At 48.2% G+C, this 24,877-nt stretch overlaps 1 protein-coding gene across 1 annotated transcript in view; it reads left to right on the top strand.

Annotated features, from left to right (window-relative positions):
- ALOX5 (arachidonate 5-lipoxygenase) overlaps positions 1-24,877 on the top strand; it is an 859,090-nt gene that overhangs the window by 708,169 nt on the left and 126,044 nt on the right. Inside the window, exon 12 of the mRNA XM_069240432.1 lies at positions 19,740-19,840. Coding sequence (XP_069096533.1) covers positions 19,740-19,840 — 101 coding nt within the window. The remainder of the gene's footprint in view (positions 1-19,739; positions 19,841-24,877) is intronic.

The following is a 24,877-nucleotide window of genomic DNA, read 5'->3' as shown; positions in this document are numbered from 1 at the left end:
GCCATAGGGCATTGATTAATACACAAACTTGATTTGCTCTTATTTTGTGCCATGTTTTTATGGTGGAGTATCTTCTACTTAAAGATTGGTACATGAGGCCAAATTCAATTGAACCTCATGTTGGAGGAAGACCAAATGCACGCTTGTTTGAAGTTTGTCCAGGCAGGACCGAGGCATCTTTTCCAAGCATCATCACACTTGCACATGTAATCAATGGCAAGGGTTTAGCTGAAATAACGGCCATACGTGGCTTAAACGAAGGGCCAACCAGCCTTTTAGCCAGGGGACAAAACACAAATATGGATGCATTCCCTTTCTTGGTGATGTACTGTTCGTGGGCCTTGAAAGTTGACTTCTAGTCTATGTGCAGCCCTAAATAATTGTAACTGTTGGGTTTCTGCAGAGTGGTGTCACCGAGCTTGATCTTGAGGGATGAACCAGGGTTATTCAGGAAGGACACAGTTTTAGTTTTTGCCATATTAATTTCTAATTTGTTGAGTCTGTCATATTCTGCAAGTTCTGTGCATAGTCTTTGCAGACCCACTCTTGTATGAGTCAATCAATCAATCACTGCATTTGTAAAGCACGCTACATACCCGCAAGGGTCTCAAGGCGCTGGGGAGGGGGGGGCGAACTGGTCGAAGAGCCAGGTCTTGAGGAGTCTTCTGAAGGCCAGCAGGTCCTGGGTCTGTCGTAGGATGGTGGGGAGAGTGTTCCAGGTCTTGGCGGCGAGGTAGGAGAAGGATCTGCCGCCGGAGGTGGTTTTTCGGATGCGGGGGACTGTGGCGAGGGCGAGGTTGGCTGAGCGGAGGCTTCGGGTGGGGGTGTGGAAGCTGAGTCGGTTGTTGAGGTAGGTGGGTCCGGTGTTGTGCAGTGCTTTGTGTGCGTGGATCAGGAGCTTAAAGGTGATCCTTTTGTTGATGGGGAGCCAGTGCAGGCCTCTCAGGTGGAGTGTGATGTGGCTGCGGCGGGGGACATCGAGGATGAGTCGGGCCGAGGCGTTCTGGATGCGTTGGAGTCGTCTCAGGAGCTTGTTTGTAGTTCCTGAGTAAAGGGCGTTCCCGTAGTCGAGTCTGTTGGTGATGAGGGCCAGGGTAACGGTTTTTCTCGTGTCGAGGGGGATCCATTTGAAGATCCTGCGGATCATACAGAGGGTGTTGAAGCAGGACGTGGAGATGGCGTTGACTTGCCTGGTCATGGAGAGAGTGGAGTCGAGGATGACCCCCAGGTTGCGTGCGTGGTCCGTGGGTTCCGGGGCTGTGCCTAGTGATGTGGGCCACCAAGAGTCGTCCCAGGCTAATGGGGTGGGTCCGAGAATGAGGACCTCCGTCTTGTCTGAGTTCAGCTTCAGTCTGCTGTCCTTCATCCAGTCGGCTATGGCCTTCATTCCTCGGTGGAGGTTAGCTTTGGCGGTGTCGGGATCTTCGGTGAGGGATATGATCAGCTGGGTGTCGTCGGCGTAGGAGATGATGTTGAGGTTGTGTTGTCGTGAGACGTGGGCGAGGGGGGCCATGTAGATATTGAACAGTGTCGGGCTGAGGGAGGATCCCTGTGGGACGCCGCAGATGATCTCAGTGGTTTTGGAGCGGAAGGGTGGGAGGCGGACGCTCTGGGTTCTGCCGGAGAGGAAGGATGTGGTCCAGGCCAGGGCCTTCTCTTGGATACCGGCGTCATGGAGGCGTGCTGATAGGGTGCGGTGGCAGACCGTGTCAAAGGCTGCTGATAGGTCCAGGAGGATGAGGGCAGCTGTTTCTCCTTTGTCCATCAGGGTCCGGATGTCGTCAGTGGCGGCGATGAGGGCGGTCTCGGTGCTGTGGTTACTGCGAAAACCAGATTGGGACAGGTCCAGGATGTTGTTGACTTCGAGGTAGCGGGTCAGCTGTTTGTTGACAATCTTCTCGGTCACTTTTGCCGGGAAAGGGAGCAGGGAGATGGGACGGAAGTTCTTGAGGTCCTTGGGGTCCGCCTTGGGCTTCTTCAGAAGGGCGTTGATCTCGGCGTGCTTCCAGCTTTCTGGGAAGGTTGCTGTCTTGAAGGAACAGTTGATTGTTTTCCGGAGGTGGGGCACGATGGCTGCGCTGGCTTTGTTGAAGACGTGGTGAGGGCAGGGGTCCGATGGGGATCCGGAGTGGATGGAGTTCATGGTTTTGATGGTGTCTTCGTCGCTGACGCTGGAACAGACGGTCAGCCGACTGGTGCGAGTGGTAGTCGCAGGGGTGGTGGACTCAGTGGTGGGTGAGGGGGGGTCGGGGTTGAAGCTGTCATGGATGTCGGTGATCTTGCGGTGGAAGAAGGTGGCCAGGGAGTCGCACAGGTCTTGAGATGGCGGGATGTCGTTGGTGATGGAGCTGGGGTTGGAGAGTTCTTTCACGATGCTGAAGAGCTCTTTGGTGTTGTGTGCGTTGTTGTCTAGGCGGTCCTTGAAGGCGGTCTTCTTGGCGGTCCTGATGAGTTGGTGATGTCTGCGGGTGGCGCTCTTGAGGGCTGTGTGGTTGTCTGGTGTTCGGTCGTGGAGCCATTTCTTCTCCAGCTTCCGACAGGTGTGCTTGGAGATCCGGAGGTCCTCGGTGAACCAGGCGGCTTTCTTGTTGGTGTGGTTGGTTGTAAAGGTCTTCAGAGGGGCGAGGGTGTTGGCGCAGTCGTTGATCCACTGTGTGAGGTTGGTCGCAGCAGTGTCTGGGTCGGTGGGGTCGGTGGGTGGTCTCAGGGCGAGGGCGGTAGTCAGTTGGTCCCCGGTGACCTTGCCCCAGCAGCGACGTGGTAGCTGTTGGGTGCGGTGGTGTGTGGTGGGTTTTCTGAAGGTGATGTGGACGCATCTGTGGTCGGTCCAGTGTGGTTCGGTGGTGTGGTTGAAGGAGACGTGGGGGCTTGCGGAGAAGATGGGGTCAAGCGTGTGTCCAGCGGCGTGAGTGGGTGTTGTTACTAGCTGTTTGAGTCCGAGGTTGGCGAGGTTGTCGATCAGGGCGGTGGAGTTGGCGTCGTTGTTGTTCTCGAGGTGGAAGTTCAAGTCCCCGAGGAGGATGTAGTCCGTGGAAGCGAGAGCGTGGGTGCTGATGAGGTCAGCAATGGTGTCACTGAACTGTGGGCGGGGTCCGGGAAGTCTGTAGATGAGAGTTCCTCTGAGGGTGGTGTTGGGGTCGGTGTGGATCTGGAAGTGCATGTGCTCGGCGGTGGTGAGGGTGTCATCGGTGTTCGTTGAGATTTTGATGGAGTCTTTGTGGATGATGGCGATTCCTCCTCCCACTCCGTTGGTGCGGTCTCTGCGGGAGATCTTGTAGCCCTGTGGGATGGCTATGGCAATGTCTGGTGCTGAGGTGGCGTTCAGCCAGGTCTCCGTCAGGAAGGCAACGTCAGGGGCAGTGGAGTCTAGGAGGTCCCAAAGTTCGATGGCGTGCTTGCGAGCGGAGCGGGTGTTGAGGAGGATGCAGCAGAGGTGGTTGGGTTCTCTGGCTGGTGGTGTGGAGGGTTGGATGCTGGTGAATCTGCAGTTCCGGCAGGTGAAAGGCCCCTGGGTGCGTTTCGGGGTGGCCCGGTAGCAGGGGTGGTCTCGTCTGGTGTTGAGTGCGTGGAGGGTGCTTGCGTCGTAGTGCAGCCTGGTGTTGCGGGGGGTGCAGGTTCCAGGGGTTCTAGTGCTGGGTGCGGTCCAGCCGCTGATGGGCACAGACGGGCTTGCCTTCGGCGCGCCCGCTTCGCGGCCTCCATATGAGGGCAGAGGGAGGAGCAGCTGGGAGGTGGGAGCGGGGCGGCCAATGGGAGTGAAGGGGGCGGGGCAGCAGGGGCTCAGCAGCAAGGGAAAAACCCGGGGAAAAACCCAGGCGAAAACCCGGGGAAAAAACAGCGGGAAAAGACGGCAGGAGAGGGACAACAGAGCACAGGGGTACAGAAAGCAAAACACAGGGGCACAGAATAGAAAAAACAAGTGGCACAGAAGCACAAGCTCAGGGGAATAGAAAAAAGGGAGCGAGTAGTCAGGCGGCAAAAGTGGCAACGGAGGTTCAACCCACAGGGGGCTGCGTGGCAGATGGGGGGAGCGACCTGCCTGGTGACAGGGTCAAAGGTCGCTCTCTACCACCGCTTCGCGGCCTCCATATGAGGGCAGAGGGAGGGAGGAGCAGCTGGGAGGTGGGAGCGGGGCGGCCAATGGGAGTGAAGGGGGCGGGGCAGCAGGGGCTCAGCAGCAAGGGAAAAACCCGGGGAAAAACCCAGGGGAAAACCTGGGGAAAAAACGGCGTGAAAAGACGGCGGGAGAGGGTCAACAGAGCACAGGGGTACAGAAAGTAAAACACAGGGGCACAGAATGGAAAAAACAAGTGGCACAGAAGCATAAGCTCAGGGGAATAGAAAAAAGGGTGCGAGTAGTCAGGCGGCAAAAGTGGCAACGGAGGTTCAACCCACAGGGGGCTGCATGGCAGATGGGGGGAGCGACCTGCCTGGTGACAGGGTCAAAGGTTGCTCTCTACCACCGCTTCGCGGCCTCCATATGAGGGCAGAGGGAGGGAGGAGCAGCTGGTAGGTGGGAGCGGGGCGGCCAATGGGAGTGAAGGGGGCGGGGCAGCAGGGGTTCAGCAGCAAGGGAAAAACCCGGGGAAAAACCCAGGGGAAAACCCGGGGAAAAAACGGCGTGAAAAGACGGCGGGAGAGGGACAACAGAGCACAGGGGTACAGAAAGCAAAACACAGGGGCACAGAATGGAAAAAACAAGTGGCACAGAAGCACAAGCTCAGGGGAATAGAAAAAAGGGAGCGAGTAGTCAGGCGGCAAAAGTGGCAATGGAGGTTCAACCCACAGGGGGCTGCGTGGCAGATGGGGGGAGCGACCTGCCTGGTGCCAGGGTCAAAGGTCGCTCTCTACCACCGCTTCGCGGCCTCCATATGAGGGCAGAGGGAGGGAGGAGCAGCTGGGAGGTGGGAGCGGGGCGGCCCATGGGAGTGAAGGGGGCGGGGCAGCAGGGGCTCAGCAGCAAGGGAAAAACCCAGGGGAAAACCCGGGGAAAAAACGGCGGGAAAAGACGGCGGGAGAGGGACAACAGAGCACAAGGGTACAGAAAGCAAAACACAGGGGCACAGAATGGAAAAAACAAGTGGCACAGAAGCACAAGCTCAGGGGAATAGAAAAAAGGGAGTGAGTAGTCAGGCGGCAAAAGTGGCAACGGAGGTTCAACCCACAGGGGGCTGCGTGGCAGATGGGGGGAGCGACCTGCCTGGTGACAGGGTCAAAGGTCACTCTCTACCACCGCTTCGCGACCTCCATATGAGGGCAGAGGGAGGGAGGAGCAGCTGGGAGGTGGGAGCGAGGCGGCCAATGGGAGTGTAGGGGGCGGGGCAGCAGGGGCTCAGCAGCAAGGGAAAAACCCGGGGAAAAACCCAGGGGAAAACCCGGGGAAAAAACAGCGGGAAAAGACGGCGGGAGAGGGACAACAGAGCACAGGGGTACAGAAAGCAAAACACAGGGGCACAGAATGGAAAAAACAAGTGGCACAGAAGCACAAGCTCAGGGGAATAGAAAAAAGGGAGCGAGTAGTCAGGCGGCAAAAGTGGCAACGGAGGTTCAACCCACAGGGGGCTGCGTGGCAGATGGGGGGAGAGACCTGCCTGGTGACAGGGTCAAAGGATGCTCTCTACCACCGCTTCGCGGCCTCCATATGAGGGCAGAGGGAGGGAGGAGCAGCTGGGAGGTGGGAGCGGGGCTACCAATGGGAGTGAAGGGGGCGGGGCAGCAGGGGCTCAGCAGCAAGGGAAAAACCCGGGGAAAAACCCCGGGGAAAAAACGGCGTGAAAAGACGGCGGGAGAGGGACAACAGAGCACAGGGGTACAGAAAGTAAAACACAGGGGCACAGAATGGAAAAAACAAGTGGCACGGAAGCACAAGCTCAGGGGAATAGAAAAAAGGGAGCGAGTAGTCAGGCGGCAAAAGTGGCAACGGAGGTTCAACCCACAGGGGGCTGCGTGGCAGATGGGGGGAGCGACCTGCCTGGTGACAGGGTCAAAGGTCGCTCTCTACCACCGCTTCGCGGCCTCCATATGAGGGCAGAGGGAGGGAGGAGCAGCTGGGAGGTGGGAACGGGGCGGCCAATGGGAGTGAAGGGGGCGGGGCAGCAGGGGCTCAGCAGCAAGGGAAAAACCCAGGGAAAAACCCAGGGGAAAACCCGGGGAAAAAACGGCGTGAAAAGACGGCGGGAGAGGGACAACAGAGCACAGGGGTACAGAAAGCAAAACACAGGGGCACAGAATGGAAAAAACAAGTGGCACAGAAGCACAAGCTCAGGGGAATAGAAAAAAGGGAGCGAGTAGTCAGGCGGCAAAAGTGGCAACGGAGGTTCAACCCACAGGGGGCTGCGTGGCAGATGGGGGGAGCGACCTGCCTGGTGCCAGGGTCAAAGGTCGCTCTCTACCACCGCTTCGCGGCCTCCATATGAGGGCAGAGGAAGGGAGGAGCAGCTGGGAGGTGGGAGCGGGGCGGCCCATGGGAGTGAAGGGGGCGGGCAGCAGGGGCTCAGCAGCAAGGGAAAAACCCAGGGGAAAACCCGGGGAAAAAACGGCGGGAAAAGACAGCGGGAGAGGGACAACAGAGCACAGGGGTACAGAAAGCAAAACACAGGGGCACAGAATGGAAAAAACAAGTGGCATAGAAGCACAAGCTCAGGGGAATAGAAAAAAGGGAGCGAGTAGTCAGGCGGCAAAAGTGGCAACGGAGGTTCAACCCACAGGGGGTTGCGTGGCAGATGGGGGGAGCGACCTGCCTGGTGACAGGGTCAAAGGTCACTCTCTACCACCGCTTCGTGGCCTCCATATGAGGGCAGAGGGAGGGAGGAGCAGCTGGGAGGTGGGAGCGGGGCGGCCCATGGGAGTGAAGGGGGCGGGGCAGCAGGGGCTCAGCAGCAAGGGAAAAACCCGGGGAAAAACCCAGGGGAAAACCCGGGGAAAAAACGGCGGGAGAGGGACAACAGAGCACAGGGGTACAGAAAGCAAAACACAGGGGCACAGAATGGAAAAAAACAAGTGGCACAGAAGCACAAGCTCAGGGGAATAGAAAAAAGGGAGTGAGTAGTCAGGCGGCAAAAGTGGCAACAGAGGTTCAACCCACAGCGGGCTGCGTGGCAGATGGGGGGAGCGACCTGCCTGGTGACAGGGTCAAAGGTCGCTCTCTACCACCGCTTCGCGGCCTCCATATGAGGGCAGAGGGAGGGAGGAGCAGCTGGGAGGTGGGAGCGGGGCGGCCAATGGGAGTAAAGGGGGCGGGGCAGCAGGGGCTCAGCAGCAAGGGAAAAACCCGGGGAAAAACACAGGGGAAAACCCGGGGAAAAAACAGCGGGAAAAGACGGCGGGAGAGGGACAACAGAGCACAGGGGTACAGAAAGCAAAACACAGGGGCACAGAATGGAAAAAACAAGTGGCACAGAAGCACAAGCTCAGGGGAATAGAAAAAAGGGAGCGAGTAGTCAGGCGGCAAAAGTGGCAACGGAGTTTCAACCCACAGGGGGCTGCGTGGCAGATGGGGGGAGCGACCTGCCTGGTGACAGGGTCAAAGTTCAGTAAAACGATGTATTCTTCCTAAGAGAGGTGGGACAGATTTATGGGGCCCAGTCATGGCGGATGGGAATTTGCCTGGTCAAGCTTAAAAGCCAGGTCAGCTGCGAACAGGTTAAACAGATGCGGGGCTAACACACACACCCTAACTTTAGGCTGACTACTGTAGGAATTTTTCTCAACAGCTTGCTGCTGTCCGCCAGGTGCTTGAATATAACTGCTCATTAGCATGAATGGTTCTGGTTGGGATCCCCCACACACTTAGGGGCATAGTTACAAGAAAGTGGTGCATCAGCTCAAATGCACACTTTTCTTGCACCCCTTAAATTCATCATGGTAGCGCTTTATTTACTACACAGCACACTAAGGAGTACGTTAGCACAATAGCTTAATAATTTATGATGCTGTTGTGTTTCTTGGCAGCATTAGTGCCATAGATTATGGCGTTCAGCCAGCAAAACACAGGGATGCCCATAGGTTATTATGGGAGCGTCACTTTAATGCCTGCTCCTAGCAAGCGTTAAAAAGTACGGGAAAAATGGTGCAGTGAAATCTTGTAAATTTCACTGTACCATTTGTTTTGGGCCTCCCTGTGTGGGAACGCCCCTCTTGCATACATTATACCTGGCACAGATATAATGTGGCACAAGGGGTTACAAAGTGGTGCAATGTAAAAGAAATTATGCTTGGGCAGCGGAAGGAGGCACAAGGGGCTTGTAAAAATGCCCCTTAGTTTTTGCCACAGGAGGCTCTGGTCCACCTGGTCAAAGGCCGCTTTGAAGTCAATAAAATACAGGTGCAGCTATTCTTTGATCACTTGCATTTGTCAGCTATTGTTGCTATTACTCAGATGTTTGTAGTGGTTCCAAACCCTTTATGAAACCCAGCCTGGCTGACAGAATGGTCAAGCACAAAAGATGTAATCTCTACCAGACCATCCAGAATTAGAGAGACGTAGTATTTTGCCCCTGAGTCGATGAGTGCACTTAACCTGTAGTTGGCTGGGTTTAAACAATCTCCACCCTTGTAGATCACGGTTATTATTGACTCTCCCAGCTGCTAGGGATCGTATCAGTTAAAGCCAAAAGCCACTTTATTATAAAGGGCTGATAAGTGACTGGCCCAATATTCAGGGTCAAGTTTGTAAATGGCCTGAGGAATGCCGTTTGGCCCCAACGCACCATCCCTTTGATCGGCTTTTATCACTTTTACCACCTCCACTGCTGAGTACGAGTTTGTTGCAGAATTGGACTGGCTATCAGCAGCGTGGTTGCAGGTGAGTAGATCCATATTTTGAGCAGTGACAATGCCATCAGCTTCACCCGTGGACCACCATTCATACTTGTGATTAACCATCTGTGAACTATTGGTAAATTATTTGATCAGATGGGCTAGACAGGCCTCCTCGGATATACTTGAGGAGGTTATTTTTACTACATCTTTGTTAATGCTGTTAACTGTTACCCAGAATGCACTGGAGTTTGTTTGTTGTGCGTTGAAGAGTAGCTTTACTCAAAAGGCACTGTACTTTGTTTTTTGGTCAACCCAGAGTTGCTTCCTATATTGTTTCCTCAAGTCTCTTATTTTTCTCCAAGTGTGGGTTGAGGCTGAAGGTTTACTTGCCTGCCTAACTGCTCTTCTTAGCTCCTTTTTCAGCTCTCGGCCCTTAGGTGTTAGTCCATCTGATGGCTTGACCACTTGCTCGTTGGTAGACCTTAAGAGGGAGGGAGTGGATATTATGCGTAATGAAAAGGATGCCCAGGCTGCTATGTTGGTGCCCTTCGACTGGCCACCATTATTTCCTTTCCTTTGTCAGCCAGTCTCAGAATTGAGTGCCTTGCCCATCTCAGTCGCTTCAGGTTGGTAGTAGACAAGGAGCAAACTTCAGGAAATGCAGATTCATGTCTGAGGGGATGAAAACTTAACTCCAGGTGCTGGTACATATGATCACTAAATGTGGTATATTTAACTATATACTTCTTCACATGCTTTAGCAGTGAGAGCAAAAGAATGGTATAATCTATGATCGATCTAGTGTTTGCGCCTAAGTGAGTGTAGCTAGGCGGCCTATCTTCTTTAGTTCTTCCGTTTACTTTCTCTTTAGCCCAGGTACTCCAAGGCAATAACTAGCTCTTGACCAGTGTGATCATTGCCTTTTTTCGGATGGTCTACTTGTGATTCTACAGCCCATAGGTCATTTTCAACTGCTAGGTACTCATTGTCTTCCGTGGTAAAGATTAGGTTGGTGTTAAAATCACAGGTGATGATTATTTCCCAGTTAGGATTTGCAAGTTTTACTTCTGTTCTAATGGAAATTAGCTAAATTTAGTGCCGGCGCAGGTAGAAACACAGGGGTGAGCCGTATTTTAGTAAATACAGCGCATCCCTGAGTTTCTAAAGTGACGCAGCACGGCACTGAAAATGTTGGCGCAGCATCGCACTGTGCCACTTTTTCGTAAATCTGGCCCATAGACCACACGGCCCCCATTGGTCTGCCGGATCGGTGTGGATTTCTGGCATCAGCGTGATGTAGTCTGCAAGCGGTAAAGGTTCCATTTGCCAGTTTTCTAGAAGACCATTAATCTCATATTTACCCCACTTTAGCAGAGGGTCCCCATTATGAAGATTGTTTTCTAATCCCATGATGCTCCAGGAGAGAATATTTAGTGGTGCCCCATGGAGCGCCCTTACCCACTCTGGAGGGAGTCAGTTACATGCTGGCACATTTAAAGTAGATGCTAACCAGTGCCATTGATCCTAATATCCATCCTTTGGGTGTATCTTGTTTTGTTGAATATTTAGCTCAGTTGGGCCAGGCGCAAAGTGCAGCACTGAGCAAACTGGAGTTAATCCTGGTTTACTGCGCGAGGGGGTGATGGGAGTTAGCAAAGGTGAGGGGTAGTGTGGCTTTGAGGGTTTAGAGAGTGCTATACCGCAGGCATCAAAATGCTAGATAGCATTAAATATTAGGACTGCTATCTCCTCAGTTCTCCAAATGGAAAGAGTCTGTTCAGGTTGGCGGTTGTCTGCTTGTGAAAGGAAAGGAATTTAATTGATAGCAGCAGCCTCAAATGCTACCTCTATTGAGGGTATTCTGGAAACCTTGTGAAGTGTACTGTGGGGTTAAAACCACTGGATGGGTAATCTCCTCCATTAACCAAGAGATTGTCGTTGAGGTGGAGGAGTGAGATGAAGTGTGGAAGACACCCTTAGTTATGGTTACTGACCCTTGAGCTTTGCGTTTGCAGCAATTCTGTCACGAGATCCACGAAGTTCGGCCCGACCTGAGTGGTGAGAGAAGGATTTTCACCCGATGAGGTGCTGGGAGCTGTAGTAAACTGGCTTGCAAAATGTTTGCCCATGTATGTGTACTTATCTACTGTCGTACTTAGTCATTATTCAAAATGATGCATCATCCTTCAGTGACCTGGATTCATATTGTGAGGACATTTTGTCTGCCTGCGAATCTAACCCATCTGGTTCTTGTGATTGTGTACGTCTGAATATGATTGAACTTCCTCACATCCTGGGGGCGCTTGGCAGGGTCAGGCTGCCTACAAACCCTTTTCGGTCCATTCTTCAAAATGTTGTTCATTCCTGCTGTTAATTGCAATAAATTCAGAGAATCCAAAGAATCCCAGGGTGTGTGATGGACTTCACGCTCCTCCTTTTCATTGCCTTTATCCAAGGTCTCTTGGGTGTTCGTGATGACAGGATGCTGTTGATCCTGCTTGAGTTCAAAGATTGGATATAGTCCCAAATTTACCCAGTGCCATATTAGTGCAATTTTTTTATGCTAATGTGGAGTTAGGTTCGCAAACTCGCTGCGCCATATTGACAAAGTAGCACAATGCATCTATTGCGCCACTTTGTGACCATTTGTGCCACATTATGCATGCGCTATGCAGAATGTATGCAAAAGGGGCATTCCAGCGCAAGGCGGCCCACACAAATGGCACAATGAAATGTACAAGATTTAATTGCACCATTTGTGGCGTCATTTTTAACACCTGTGAAAAGCAGGCGTTAAAAGGACGCACCCATTGAATCAATTGGCCTACATGCATTTTGCTCCACTACTGTCAACCTTTTTGACTCTAGTGGAGCAAAGCGCCACAATAGCGTCAGAAATTTTGACTCTATTGTTCCTAATACTGCCATGACGCAGCGTATTTTAAATTCGAGCACAGATGGTGGCGTTGGGGGGGTCGCAAGAAGATTTCTTAAATCTGGGCCATAATTTCTTATTCTGCACATTTGGTATTGATGGGGAGCAGAAGATTCTTTCTTGCCTTCCTGGACAGTTTTTCTCCCTTTTATTTTGTACTGGGATCATGGGTTCCTGGTCCTCCGTTGCTACTAACTGTGGCATATCGGAAGGGTGTGGTGAATGCTCAAATATGCCATGGGCCACTGACGTGCTATGTAAAGTAATGTGTAAGGAGTCAAGCTGCTCTGCTCCCTCTGTCTCCGGCATGGTGGATGCTGGGGTGTGTGCTTCATTGGACCACCAGCCTCTGACAGGATATCTGAAGTAGAACGAGTATACCCTTGGACCAACATAATTTTTTAGTCTGCTTATTAGTTTGAGCACTTTCCCTAACTTGGTCTGGTGCCTGTTGCCTGGCTATGACCTGGTTTTGAGTGCATTTACACCGTTCTGTGGTTGAGCCATGATTTGCTCTTTCCACCTCAAGATTTTTCCGTTTGTTTAAAATGCTGGTATTAATAGCTGGTATTGAACTTAGTTTGTCAGAAATTGGGCCACACCCACAGATTGATGTATCATCCTGATTCCTTCCTTGTTCGAAAATAAAATCTGTCAACTTCTCCAGTTTAGCATTAATTCTAGAAACGTGGGTGGCTTTGACATTCATAAGATCAATTTGAAGATCAAGTTTATCTGATTGCATATTAAGAGCCATGATCGAGGTCTGAAGTATACTTAACAGAGAAGTTTGAAGGTTCGAGATATGATAAGTTGTCTTGACTCCACCCCTTGCCAGGCTCACCTTGTTCTTGGCCCACATTTGTGGCTGGAGGACAGGAGATTTGATGTACTATGCCAAATGGCTGGTCCTGTGTTGAAGTTGGAAGAGTTTGTCTTGGCACCGGATGAGCAAAGCTTGGGTCAACATGAGGATCCAAATCCATAATACTCAAAATTCCTATGGGTGATTATGTGTGCCCTTCAGCACTGTTGGGCAGATGATTGTCTTGACCTCCAATGCATCAACCAGCTCACTATTCTTTGTTAATGAGATTGAACGTAGCCACAAATATTTGAGCTCTGCCCTAGGATTAGTTGTGCAGTTGGTGTTACAATTGTCAATATTGTCTTGAGAGGAAGGGCGAGTAGGCACCGTACTTGCTACAAACCTTGGAGTTGAGTATAGAAGATTACGTGCATGAACCTGGGCCTATGTCATGATCGGATTACCACTTGGCTGCTGGGTACTCATGGTTACACTAATTTGTGTGGTTATTCCTTTTGTGTTTGGGCTGGAGACCTGGGTGGGGCAGGCTGCAGTTATGTCTGTTCTTTGCAGAGAGAGCAGGCTCTGCATTACTAAAATATTTGCAGTAGTTGAATAAATAGATGTCGCTTGGTCCTTTAAAAAGTGAATTTGCTAGAGTGAGCTGATTTTCCAAATGTACCAGGCAGTGTTTGGGTATGAGAAATCAGTGGGCTGGTCTGTGCTAGGAATGTTGTTTCCACACTGCCTGGTGCACCTTTAGGATTTTGGTTTCTTTTGGTCTTTTTCTAGTGCTAAGGCCTATGCACAGGCTGTTGTCTGGATTTGCCTGATCTTATTTTTTTTTTTTTTGCGCATGTACCAGCCTACTGCTTTAAACTGCTTTACAGATGCTTAGTGTGTAAGCGCAACACTTTTATTTTTACACAAGTCCAGACAGAATCTTTAGCGTAGTGGCTGTGACAGTGCAGCTTGATACTAGCATCTTATAGCCTTGCTTAGGCACTGTTTGCAAATATATCTTGCAAAGCTATCATTTCTAGGAGGGGGCACAAGCATGCATGTCTCTACAGAGATCAACTATGTGTTAATGGGCTTGCTGGGTCTGGACCTGGATGGTCCCATGGGTGTTGCCCTTCTCCCTCCCCGTACGGACCTCCACCTCTAGACCCTGATGTAGAGGGATCCCCAAGCCCTTGTCCTAGCCCTAGGCCTAAGGGCTGGGTTAGTTAACAACTTTAATCTGAGGTTATTTGGGCTTGGAGTCTGGTGGAGAACAATGCTGGCCAGTGACAGGGCAGGGATTAAATAGCTGAATTAACTGAGTTGCCGCTGGTGCAGTAGGATGCAGTGTGACAGTATAGCAGGAGGGCTGGATGGGGCACGGCATCACAAAAGTGGCACAAGCCACACCAGGGACCGAGCATGGCCACCTCAGCACCACTCTGGCTCTACCCTAGGGGTGCAGTGCTTACACCACACCATGCCTCAGTCACAACATCGCCCCCCTTGCTCACCTCCACAGTCCCTCGCAGTCTTTAGTCACATGTCCTTCTTCTTCCGCCAGCCGCCTCCCTCATGTGGAAACGGCCTCCGAGGACACTGAGGCTGCCTCACCTCGCCATGGCCAGCTGAGTCTGTGGCTTACACACCGGTGTGTCACTGCTGGGCCAGGACCTAACTAGGGGAAAAAGTACATATATATATATATATATATATTTTTTTTTTTTTGCCTGATCGGTATTTGATTGTGCCATCTTCTTCGTCCTTGGTCCTTGACCATAGTGGCAGGGAAAACTGGGGAAGAGCTACGACTGGAGAGCCTATGGGCAGTCGCGAGTTGCAAGGCAGCGGGAAGGTGTCTCGGGAACGAGTACATCTGCGAGCACTAGCAAATCCCCAGAAAGGGGATTGCAATCTCCATTGTGGATCCACTAATTAGAGGATATAGTGTTGCTGCTCAACGAGAGAGCACAGACAGGCGATCCAATGGGCCGGGCATGAGTAGGGCTGAAAGGTGGGGACCCATCAATGTCTCAGTCTATACAAACACACTGTGCATAAAAGAAGGGTGGGGGGCTACACTCGAAGGGAGAGGGAGGGGAGGTGTGAGGATTTACTCAAAGGGAGGGGGAAGAATAGACTTCTTATTACTATCTTGTTATTTGTAGATGTGGCCCAGAAAAGTTTTCTAAATAGAATTAGTGTTTTTCTTCAAATATTTTGTATTAAATAGGGCCACTGTGGAACTAGTAACATGTCTTTGTGCTGCCCAAACACAATGAAGCCTGGTCTTGATGATGGTTTGATGGATATGCTCTCGATAGAACAGCAGAGTGGTATGATCCCACTCCTGAACTTCTGTTACTCTTGCTGAAAGGGTGATGTGGCTGGGTTTATCCACAAACTCACCTGAAACAGAACAGGTCTGAAAGTTGTAACTCCTACTATGTATTTAAATATTAATATTTATTGCCTGGAGCACAATGACCCGGTTGTAAAAGAAAATGTTATAAATCAAGTATAAAAGTTTTAAAGCATATGAATAATCACTTTTATTTTATATAATATCAACACCTTATATTCATAAGTAAGACATATTGATATTTCCAGCAGCTATAAATCAGTTGTGTAACATTAATGTTTTGTCACTATCTAACATTAAGGGCCTTATTTATACTTTTTGGTGCAAAACTGCACTAACGCAGTTTTGCACCAAAACGTTTTGCACCGGCTTGCACCATTTTTTAGCACCAGCTGAGCACCATATTTATGGAATAGTGCAAGCCGGTGCAAAGGATAGGCTAGTGTAAAACAAAATGACGTTAGGCAGGTTAGAGTCAAAACAAATGACTCTAACCAGATAAGCGTCATTTATTTAGGCAAAGGGGCATATTTATAGTCTGTTTGCACTAAATTAGCGTAATTGTTTTTTACTCTAATTTGCTGCAAAACTAACTCCATATTTATACTTTGGTGCTAGACCCGTCTAGCGTCAAATTTATGGAGGTAAAGTCATTTTTTGGAAGTGGAAACCTACCTTGCCTTAATGAGATGCAAGGTAGGCGTTCCCGTGCAAAAAAAGATTTCTTACATACTTAGCTTAAGGCGCCTTCTGAAGGAGAACCAGGTTTATCAATGATCATGACATAGAGCCTTTATTTTCTACTGCTTATCTCTCTACCCCAACAAACATGATCTGGATCTTTTAATGTGGTGGATAGCTTAAATCTATCAACTGAAATGCTTTCAAGTTTTAAGATTAGCATGTTGTTGTTGCTGTAACTGTAAATGAAAAATAAAGTGCATAAACCAGTTTTTGTGCAGGTTCGCAAGGTTCATGATATGGCCTCTGAAACACCTATTGATTTTAATGCATGATTCACACACTTTTGCCATGTTATAGCAGATAATTAATAGTAAAGAATTAATGTACCAAGTGAGTGTCTTAGCAAGGTCTTCTGTAAACTTTCAAGAGACATAAACAAGCAAAGGCATCGGCGCTCAACATAATTTCTTCAGAGGTCTACGTGCTGAAGCAACAGATGTGGGACCTGATTCAGTTGCACAAATACAGGAGAACAGCTTCCATCCTCATGGTTGGTTTACAAATAATCCTGCTTTTCCAAAAGGGAAACCACAGGAATTTGGGAAATGATCAACACATTTGCATTCTAAATTTAGAAATGAGCATATATTGAATGTGTTATAAAAACATCTGAAATATACGATTGTTGATAATGAAATTGTATTTCGTCTCCAGGCAAGATGTAAGCAAACATACTAGTACTGTTGACCAGGCCTTTAGACTTTAGGGCTAATTTAATGTTGAAAGTAAAGGAAAATACTTTGATTTGCAGCAGAAGCGCTACATTCAGAGTGAAATCCACTACAAAAATTGAAATTCCATATTATGCTTTGATGAAAGAGATTCCAAACCTCTTTTTTAGCTTTTTGGAAATCGGAGGATGTTGCATTAAACTCAATTCAAAATCAGGCCTGTGTCCTCCTGGTAATGACTTGTGTACCATTGCAGAAAGAGTCTTAGGATATAGTATTTATTGGTGTTCGGAAATTAACAAATGAGCATTATTAGCAAAGTTCTAGTTCCTCTTAGAGGCAGTCCTAAACAGTGATATTCAGGCAATTTGCAAAAAAGGGAAAACTCAAGGCTGACCCATCATGGTATATATAACATTCCACAAAGAAAATGTGACTCAAACAACATCACGTTTAAAGAAATAAAGCGCTTAAAGGTCTAAACCATATTAAGCTAAAAGGTAAAGACATAAGTAAAGTTACAGAAAAGTAGATATAATCAGATGCGCGGATCAAAACGTAATAGCATAAATGAAAACAGTTTTTCAGAAAACAATGAGAAGTCAATGTCAGTGAAGGTCTTTGAGATTTTTTAGATCTGTTCTGTAGTCCAATCTACAATAATAGTTTTTCTTAGAGGCAGTTATCCCTTGAATTTAGTATACTGCCTATATATGGTATTTTTAACACCCCTCAGTAAAATTTAAATTGAGGGGAATAAGACAGTGTTATTGCTTTATTTAGAAAAGCACTCAGTCTCACTTAGTACAGGAAATATTGGGAAAATGGCATAGATAGAAGGGGCTTGTAATGCTTTGGTTAGTTTTGAAAGGAATCAACATATTACATTTTCTGTGTGTCAGTTAGGCCAATCTGAGGTGCATATGACTCTGTGGCATATTGATACTGTATTATACCGTTCATTAGCTGCAAATAATGAATGCCAACATTTATGCCTACTAGTCTTTATGGATAAATTAGAATATTAGGAGGGATTGATTACACATGCCCGAAGCTGATTTCATACAGGTGGAGGTCTTTTGTTAAAGTTCTTGGGTCATTCACAGGATGGAACTAAGTGACATATTTACAAGGAACTAGCGCACCGGCTCCGATACCCCAGTTTCCTTGCAACACCCAGCACCCCTTCTAACGACACCAAGGTAGCTCTGTATTTACAATACAGCACACCCTGGCACATGTTAGCACAATAGCTTAAACAATGTTGGCCCTCATTACGAGGCTGGTGCTCATCAGACTGCCAGCCTACCGTGGCGGTCCGACAGCCGCGAACCCAGCTGTAAAGACTGCCACATCACAAATTGTGGGGTTTGGCAGAAGCCAAACCTCGACAACGCCGCCAAGTCCGCCAGTGTGGTCGTACCAACGTGGCCTGCGGTGATCACCTCCGACTCGGCAGAAGGCCACAGCCTGCCGGCCGGATTGCAAGGCTGCAGACTGCCAGGATTTCCGTGGTGGTCACCCTGCCACGAAAACCCTGGTGGAAACGCACCCGGCGATAGGAATCCTCATGCCTGTCGCCAGCACACGCAGCCCCACACATCCACACACATGCACACATGCACCCACACACATTCACACTCTTACAAACACACACCCCACTCACCCACGCAGTCGCTACATACACCGCCATGGACTCGGAGACACACACCCAAACATTCACACTGACAGAAGCATTCACGCACTCATGCACACCCATGCAAACGAACACCCCCATTTATGTGCACAGGCACACAAACATTCACATTCAATCGCATAGATGCAAGCATTCACAACCCCCTACGCATACTTGCACTCAGACTATACCCCCCTCCGCACACTTGCACTCTCATACTACACCCCCTCCGTATACTCAAAACACGCAGACACGCAGACATAGACACCCCCATGCACCGCCAACACGCACCCACAAACAGCCCTCAACCATACACATCCATTTACACACCTGTACTCACACATATGCACCCCCTCATCTGCACGCTTGCACACAGACACCCCCACTCACTCGCTCACAAACACACTCATACACCCCAATTTGAACACATACATGCACTCATACACCCCCATTCACACACATTCATGCACACACCACACACATGTACCCAACACTCCCTCCACTCCCTCTTTTGGACGATCACCTTACCTTTTACAGCAAGCTAGTCGTCCGGGAGGTGATGGGTCCTGGCGGTTTTGCACCGCCAGCACCATCACACCAGCAAGACTCTGCCAAGCCGTATTACAGCTTGTAATACGGCGGGAGAGTCTTGCTGCTGTGACAGTGCTGGTGATGCAACCGCCTCAAATATGGTGGTCAGCAGACCTCCAGCACTGGTGGTCTGCTGGCCGCAGCAGCTTCACAGCCGCAGTAATAATGAGGTCCTTTGACACTATTGTGGAGCTTTGCTGGACTAGCCCCCAAATTTTTTATGCCAGTCCAGCAAAGCTTGTGGAGGCCCATAGGAAATAGCACTAGTGTCACTTTAACGCCTGTCCTGGGAGGCGTTAAAAAATGACACGAGAATGGCGCAGTGAAATCTTACAATTTTCATTGCTTCATTTTGTGGGGCCTCCCTGCGGGGGAATGCTCCCTTGCATACATTATTCCTGGCGATGGTATAATGTGGCAGAAGGGTTTACAAAGTGGTGCAATATTAGCACTGCGCCACTGTGTAAATATGGCACAGGGTGAGGGCCTGTTTAGCGCTGCCGTAGTGTCAAAAAAATAAGGATACATTGGTGCTAAGGGGAGGAAGAGGTTGTAAATATGCCCCTAAGTCTTCTCATTACAGCATTAATTACAGTTCAAATGTAGGTGAATGGAAATTTAGGTCTATAGCCATGTTGATTGTTCTATCTGTTGATATCAGAGTTTTGTAGGACCTCTTTGTCAAACATTTAGGATCAGTAAAAAGTTGTTTGCAAGTATTATGGAAAGTGGTGGGTGGGAAATTAGGTAAGAGATGGGCAAGTTCAATTTATATTTATTGGGAGAAGAGGTGGAATGAAAGCAAATGATGTTGATGATCTTATCATTTATGAGGAAGTGAAAAATAAATTAAGGGGAGACGTGTTGACTTGTATTCACTGTCTTTTTTATGTTTTAGTAAATGTCTGAATGCCAGGGGAATGCACTACCCTCAGACTCTTACAAAAACAATGTACCAGTGTGTATTTATGGTCTTTCCTTGAAAGTTTACAATTGTATGCATGCAGTGTGTACTGAATGCAGGGGTGCAAGTGGGGGACTCAATTTCCTTCCTTGCATTAGGGCCAATGGGGACCTTGCTACACCTTTGAATGAATGGGCCATATGTAAACATCCGAAATGCTTACCATATGAAGTAAAGCCTCAGAGAGGTGGGCGAGAAACTCATTTTTACCTTCCTTTTCTTTTAGGTTTTCCTAAAGATATTTCAACTCGAGAAAAGTTAATTGAATACCTCACAATAGTGATATTCACTGCTTCAGGACAACATGCAGCAGTGAACTTTGGACAGGTAATATGCAACAATAAAACTTTTATGGGCCTGCAAGATAATTTAAATACGTTTGACAGTAATGAAAATAGTTACTGTATCTAGTGTATTAGTCTCACCTTGGTATCTGCGTTTCTGTATAAGAGGCAAAAAGTCTTGTGTTCTAAATTAACTGTCTTTACTACATTGTCCTTCAGTTAGTAGCCGTGATCAGTCAGATATTGATGTCAGTTTATGACAATCTGCAACTGCATTATTAGGATTGAGCAGTTTGTAAACCACAAAATACAGAACGAACCCTATCACTATACATCACCATGTTCTTCATAAACCCCCCTCACTACACCGTACCCTGTAGACCATCATCTACACGTTCACCATCACCTACTCCCTACACACCCTAAACAACCACTTAAACCCTAAATCCTACACTCAACATCGCCTACATCTTTGATAGTTAGCCAAATTAACTGTACGTACTGCTAAAGGACAATATGAAACTGTTAACAGTCCAAGTCTTCGGAAGTCAGATAAGTCACTCAAGAAGAAAAAGAAGTCAAAGAATTCTTTAGCTTCACTGCACAAGTCTCTGGATGAGTCCTAGGGCCGCCAGGCCCCAGGCCTAGCTTTGTGGTGGAGATTGCATCTCGGCCATCTCAGCCACTCCCTGAATTTTAGGGAGCCAGAGCGGCCCCTCCTACCGTAAAGAATTTTATGAGGCGATGCACCTCATCTTTGGGTGGCCCAATCCTCTGTAGTCCCCTCTCATCCCAAGGGTCTGGGAGGGACCCCGTACTGATCTTCCATTGGTGGGTTGACCCACAATGCCAGGCAGCCCTCAAGGATCTATTGACAGATCTGGAGCGGTGTCGGTCCAGTGACCTCAGTCTTCTCTAATGCCTACTCCAGTGCCATCACCCCCGGTGGTGGAGCATCCCCCATCACCGTTCCTGACTCTAATAAGAACCCGTATGTGTTTTGTCCAATGCCAGCTCCAGCGCCGAATGGGGCAGACGCCCCATATCAGAGCCAGTGCCTTATTCGTATGACAGGCCTGGATAGAGAAAAGATTGGGAGGGGTCTGGGAACCATATGGATATGAGACATTAGAAGATCCTAAGGACAGAGACACCTGGTATGAGTACCTGGCAGATGCCAGTTGACAAGACACCTCCACAGTCACTGGCCTGGTCTGTCCCCCTACCGTGGCTATGGAGAAGGGTGCTTCATTTGAAGTGGTCGTGAGGAGGGTAGCTGAAGTCCTGAACCTTATACTACTCTCAGTGGCATTCAAGACAAACGTGTTGACAGAGGTGCTTCAGCTGGGAGTTGCCCCCACTAAACTATTGCTCCCATTCAATGAATCCCTTACTGACATCCTACTTGGGGTCTAGTCCAAGCCCTGCACAGGGGCTCCTGTGCATAGGGCAATTGCCCGACACCAATACACTGCCACATGGGACCCCCAGTTTCCTCAACCAACACCCCAGAGGACTTGGTGGTCCAAGCCTCCACTTCCACAATCAATCTTGGCACATTCCCTACCCCTCCACTGGATAGTGACACCAAAATGCTGGATACCCTAGTAAACAGGATGTTCTGTTCTGCAAACCTGGAAACCTGTGCACATCATCAGCCCCAGTCTGTTTTTCGCCCCTTTCATGGCCACAGAAGGAGCTTTCAACTGTGTCTCTACACGCCCAGCTACTAAACCTAGCAAATCTCACAATCTTTTTGTGGCCAAGGACGCAATTCTCACAGACCATGTGGGACAGGTAACCAGAAATGGGCCAGTCCACCCCCAGAGCAGCTGCATCCTTCAATCCCCTTTAGTTTATCCTCTGACCATCATGAGCATTCACAGTGGGGCAGGATATGCCATCACTTGCACCACTGGAGGTCAATAACATCCGATTGTTGGGTTTTATAGCTTTTCCTATGGGCTATTCCCTCACCTTTGCGACCACTCCCCCATGCATGCTACTTGCTTGAGACCACCTCTCCTTTCTCCATCAGGAATTGTTAGCTCTCTTTGGCAAGGGAGCTGTAGCAAGAGAGGGCGCCTGCAACAAAAGTAGGTCATGGTTAGCTATTCCCGTTATTTTCTGGTGCCCAAGAAGGACGAAGGCCTTTGTCCTATTCTAGACATGCATCTTCTCACTCTCTTCCTGAAAAAGGAGAAATTAAAGATGCTTGTGCGAGTCCTATTTGACCTGGACCCAGGAGACTTCATGGTATCCCTGGACTTGCTGGATGCATATTTTCACATCCCTGTCTGGTCTGCCCACGGGCGTTACCGAGGTTCACAGTTCGCTAAGAACACTTTCAGTTTGCTGGGCTCCCTTTGGGCCTTACCAGTGTATATTGGGTGTTCATGAAAATGATGGCAGTGGTCGTAGGTCATCTTAAGAGGTAAGGTTCCCCTAACTTTATGATTAGCCTTTGAAGGCAAGTTCACCCCAAGCTGTCGTCTCCCACCTCCATACTATGGCAAATCTTTGCATTTGCTGGGTTCACTATAAACATGCCAATGTCACACCTGACTCCCTCTCAGATGTTCCCTTTCTGGTCATGGCACAGTTTTGGGCTTATTCTCCTGAGCGGCAAGTCCAGGATATTCAGGCCATGATACCAGTTTATGAGCCCCTATCCTGGATTTCGGTGAGACTAACTCTAAGGCTCCCGGGCCTCATGGCCTTCTGCATCCTGCTAGTGACACATGCTATCCTCTGATCAGGCTACCTCTTGGGAGAATCTTCTGTCGCACCAACAGCCGAACCTGAAAATGCCTTACCTTCATGCGTAGAAATTGAGCTGCGACAATTGACAGATTATGGCTTTCTGCCTAAAAGTCTGCACTGTTATACTGGCAACTAGGCATCACACCACCGAGACTGCATAACCTGCCTTTCGAGCAGACTATCTGCTCCCCTTTCCCAGGCTATTTTGTTCATTCGTATCTGAGCCCAGAAGGGCTCTCCTTTGGGCATTTTAAAAGATTATCTTTCTGGCATTTTGTCATTTCTGTGCTTGCCAAATCAGCTATTCTTTTTCAAAACCCCTATTGTACATAGGTTACTGAAAGGTCTCCAGCATAAGTTCCCACCAACACCTTTCATTATGCCACAGTGGGAAACCAATAGTATTAATGCAGTACACTGTTCCACACAAAATCAAAAAATGTGAAGAAACACAACTAACCTACAGGGAAGCACAGAAAATCTGGAGCAAAGCAGCCCTCACACATCCTATAGGATGTCAAGCTTCATCACTGGGCAAAGCTCCTCATCAGACCGGCCCTGCAATGTCTGATGGGCCACCCTTTCAAAAGGAAAGGGGTGGCCCTTAACCGAGGAACTTATTTCCAGTGGTGAGTGTGCCTACAAGGGACACAAACTATAGGTGTGTACAGGAGAAAAGAAAAAGTGAATACAATTGACTCTAATTTTATAATAATAATAAAATAATGTGTACCCCTGGAGGTAAGTCTCATCCAGTAAGGTAAAAGTTATATGGTGCACTAGCTACCAGTGAAGTGTTAAGTGCCAGCAGTACTTTATTTTTGAGCACAACTAATGTGAGTTAAACATATGTTTCAAAAAGTTTGTGCCTTAATTCAATGGCCTATTACACAAAATATATGAGAAAAACTAAAGATTCTCCTTCCGATACTTTATTCACCTGTAGATTTCTGTTTACATGTGGATGTTAAAGAGTTGTCATGCGGTGTCTTAGAGATTTTCTATATAAAATGGAGTTTACTAAAGTGAAGATAAATATTTCCATCAGTTCAGTAAAAATTCTGAGACCTTATGGATTGTTGTGATTGCAGTATGATGCATTGTTAAAATGGTGCACACCATTCTAGTCATTTTAGGAATATGTTTAGGGTTCTTTTACATACTGTGGAGGGTTGTCCATAAAGTCTGGTATTGCATGCCTTATACTTGGCTAATGTATAGATGTGAAGATGCTCTCTTAAAATTCTCTGCCAGATAAGGTATTTAAGAGGCACTTCTCATTAAGGTAAATTTTTACCAAACACTGTATATGGACGGTTTCTAAGCTATAATAAGTTGCTGATCTCCTCAATGTCTACTGAGCTGTTACATTTGGTACACCTCTAAATACCAGTTGAAAATAGCATACTATCTACATGTTGTGGGTGTTTTCACAGATATGCTTCATACACTGCTTATTGCCAAAGGTTACGCCCTTTAGTACTTCAGAGGTTATGGAGAATTGGATCAATGTGTAACTTTCAGAATACCTTCCAATATGAAAATTTTATAGCTGTCATATCTGTTAGATGATGTCATCACTGATGTAATCACATCATCAATGACATAATTTGCAATGTCATCAATTATGTCATTTTTGTCACTTAACATATCAAGATAAGGTAAGATTATAAGACGTCATTGGTAGGTGCACACATTATAATTAGATCAGTAAACTAAGTGGTAAATTTCAGGTTTTTTTTTTACATTAACTTTTATGTTAATACAACACCTAATTATAACATTACTTTAACATTTGATTTTTTTCAGTGAATTGCTTTTTTTTTTAAAGTGTAAGCTAATATCCTAATACAATGCCTAACTATGACGTTACTTTAACCTTGTTTTTTTCAGTGGCTTTTAGGGGGGGTTTGAATATATTCAACCAACTCCTCACTGAGCACAGCTTTTGGCCACCAGTAGTAGATTGGCTGCAGCTCCTGGTCAGCCTTATTCCCACCACCACAATGCCTGCTTCACAAAGCCTCTTGCGATGCAAGGCTTGGGGTTAGTGGTAGGGGCAGGCCCTGTGCTCAGTCCATGTTAGTGGCCAACCCCCACCAGGCCTTTGGGCATGTGAGACATTGTTTTGCCACAGAGAGTGGCCTTTGCACCTGATCTGGCGCAGGCCGCGAATCCCCTACTGACCTCCACCCCACATTCGTATTCTTTAATATTTATTTATTTAGCTTACATTTGGTTTGCCGTACTACCATGGTACCATAGACCAAGCATCACCCACATGGTCCCATGAAATCATGCAAACTGCACTTGATGA

Source organism: Pleurodeles waltl, chromosome 6 (genome assembly GCF_031143425.1).
Source record: "Pleurodeles waltl isolate 20211129_DDA chromosome 6, aPleWal1.hap1.20221129, whole genome shotgun sequence".
Lineage (NCBI taxonomy): Eukaryota > Metazoa > Chordata > Amphibia > Caudata > Salamandridae > Pleurodeles > Pleurodeles waltl.
The sequence above is the reverse complement of the archived record's forward strand: the minus strand, read 5'-3'. Positions and strand labels throughout refer to the sequence as shown.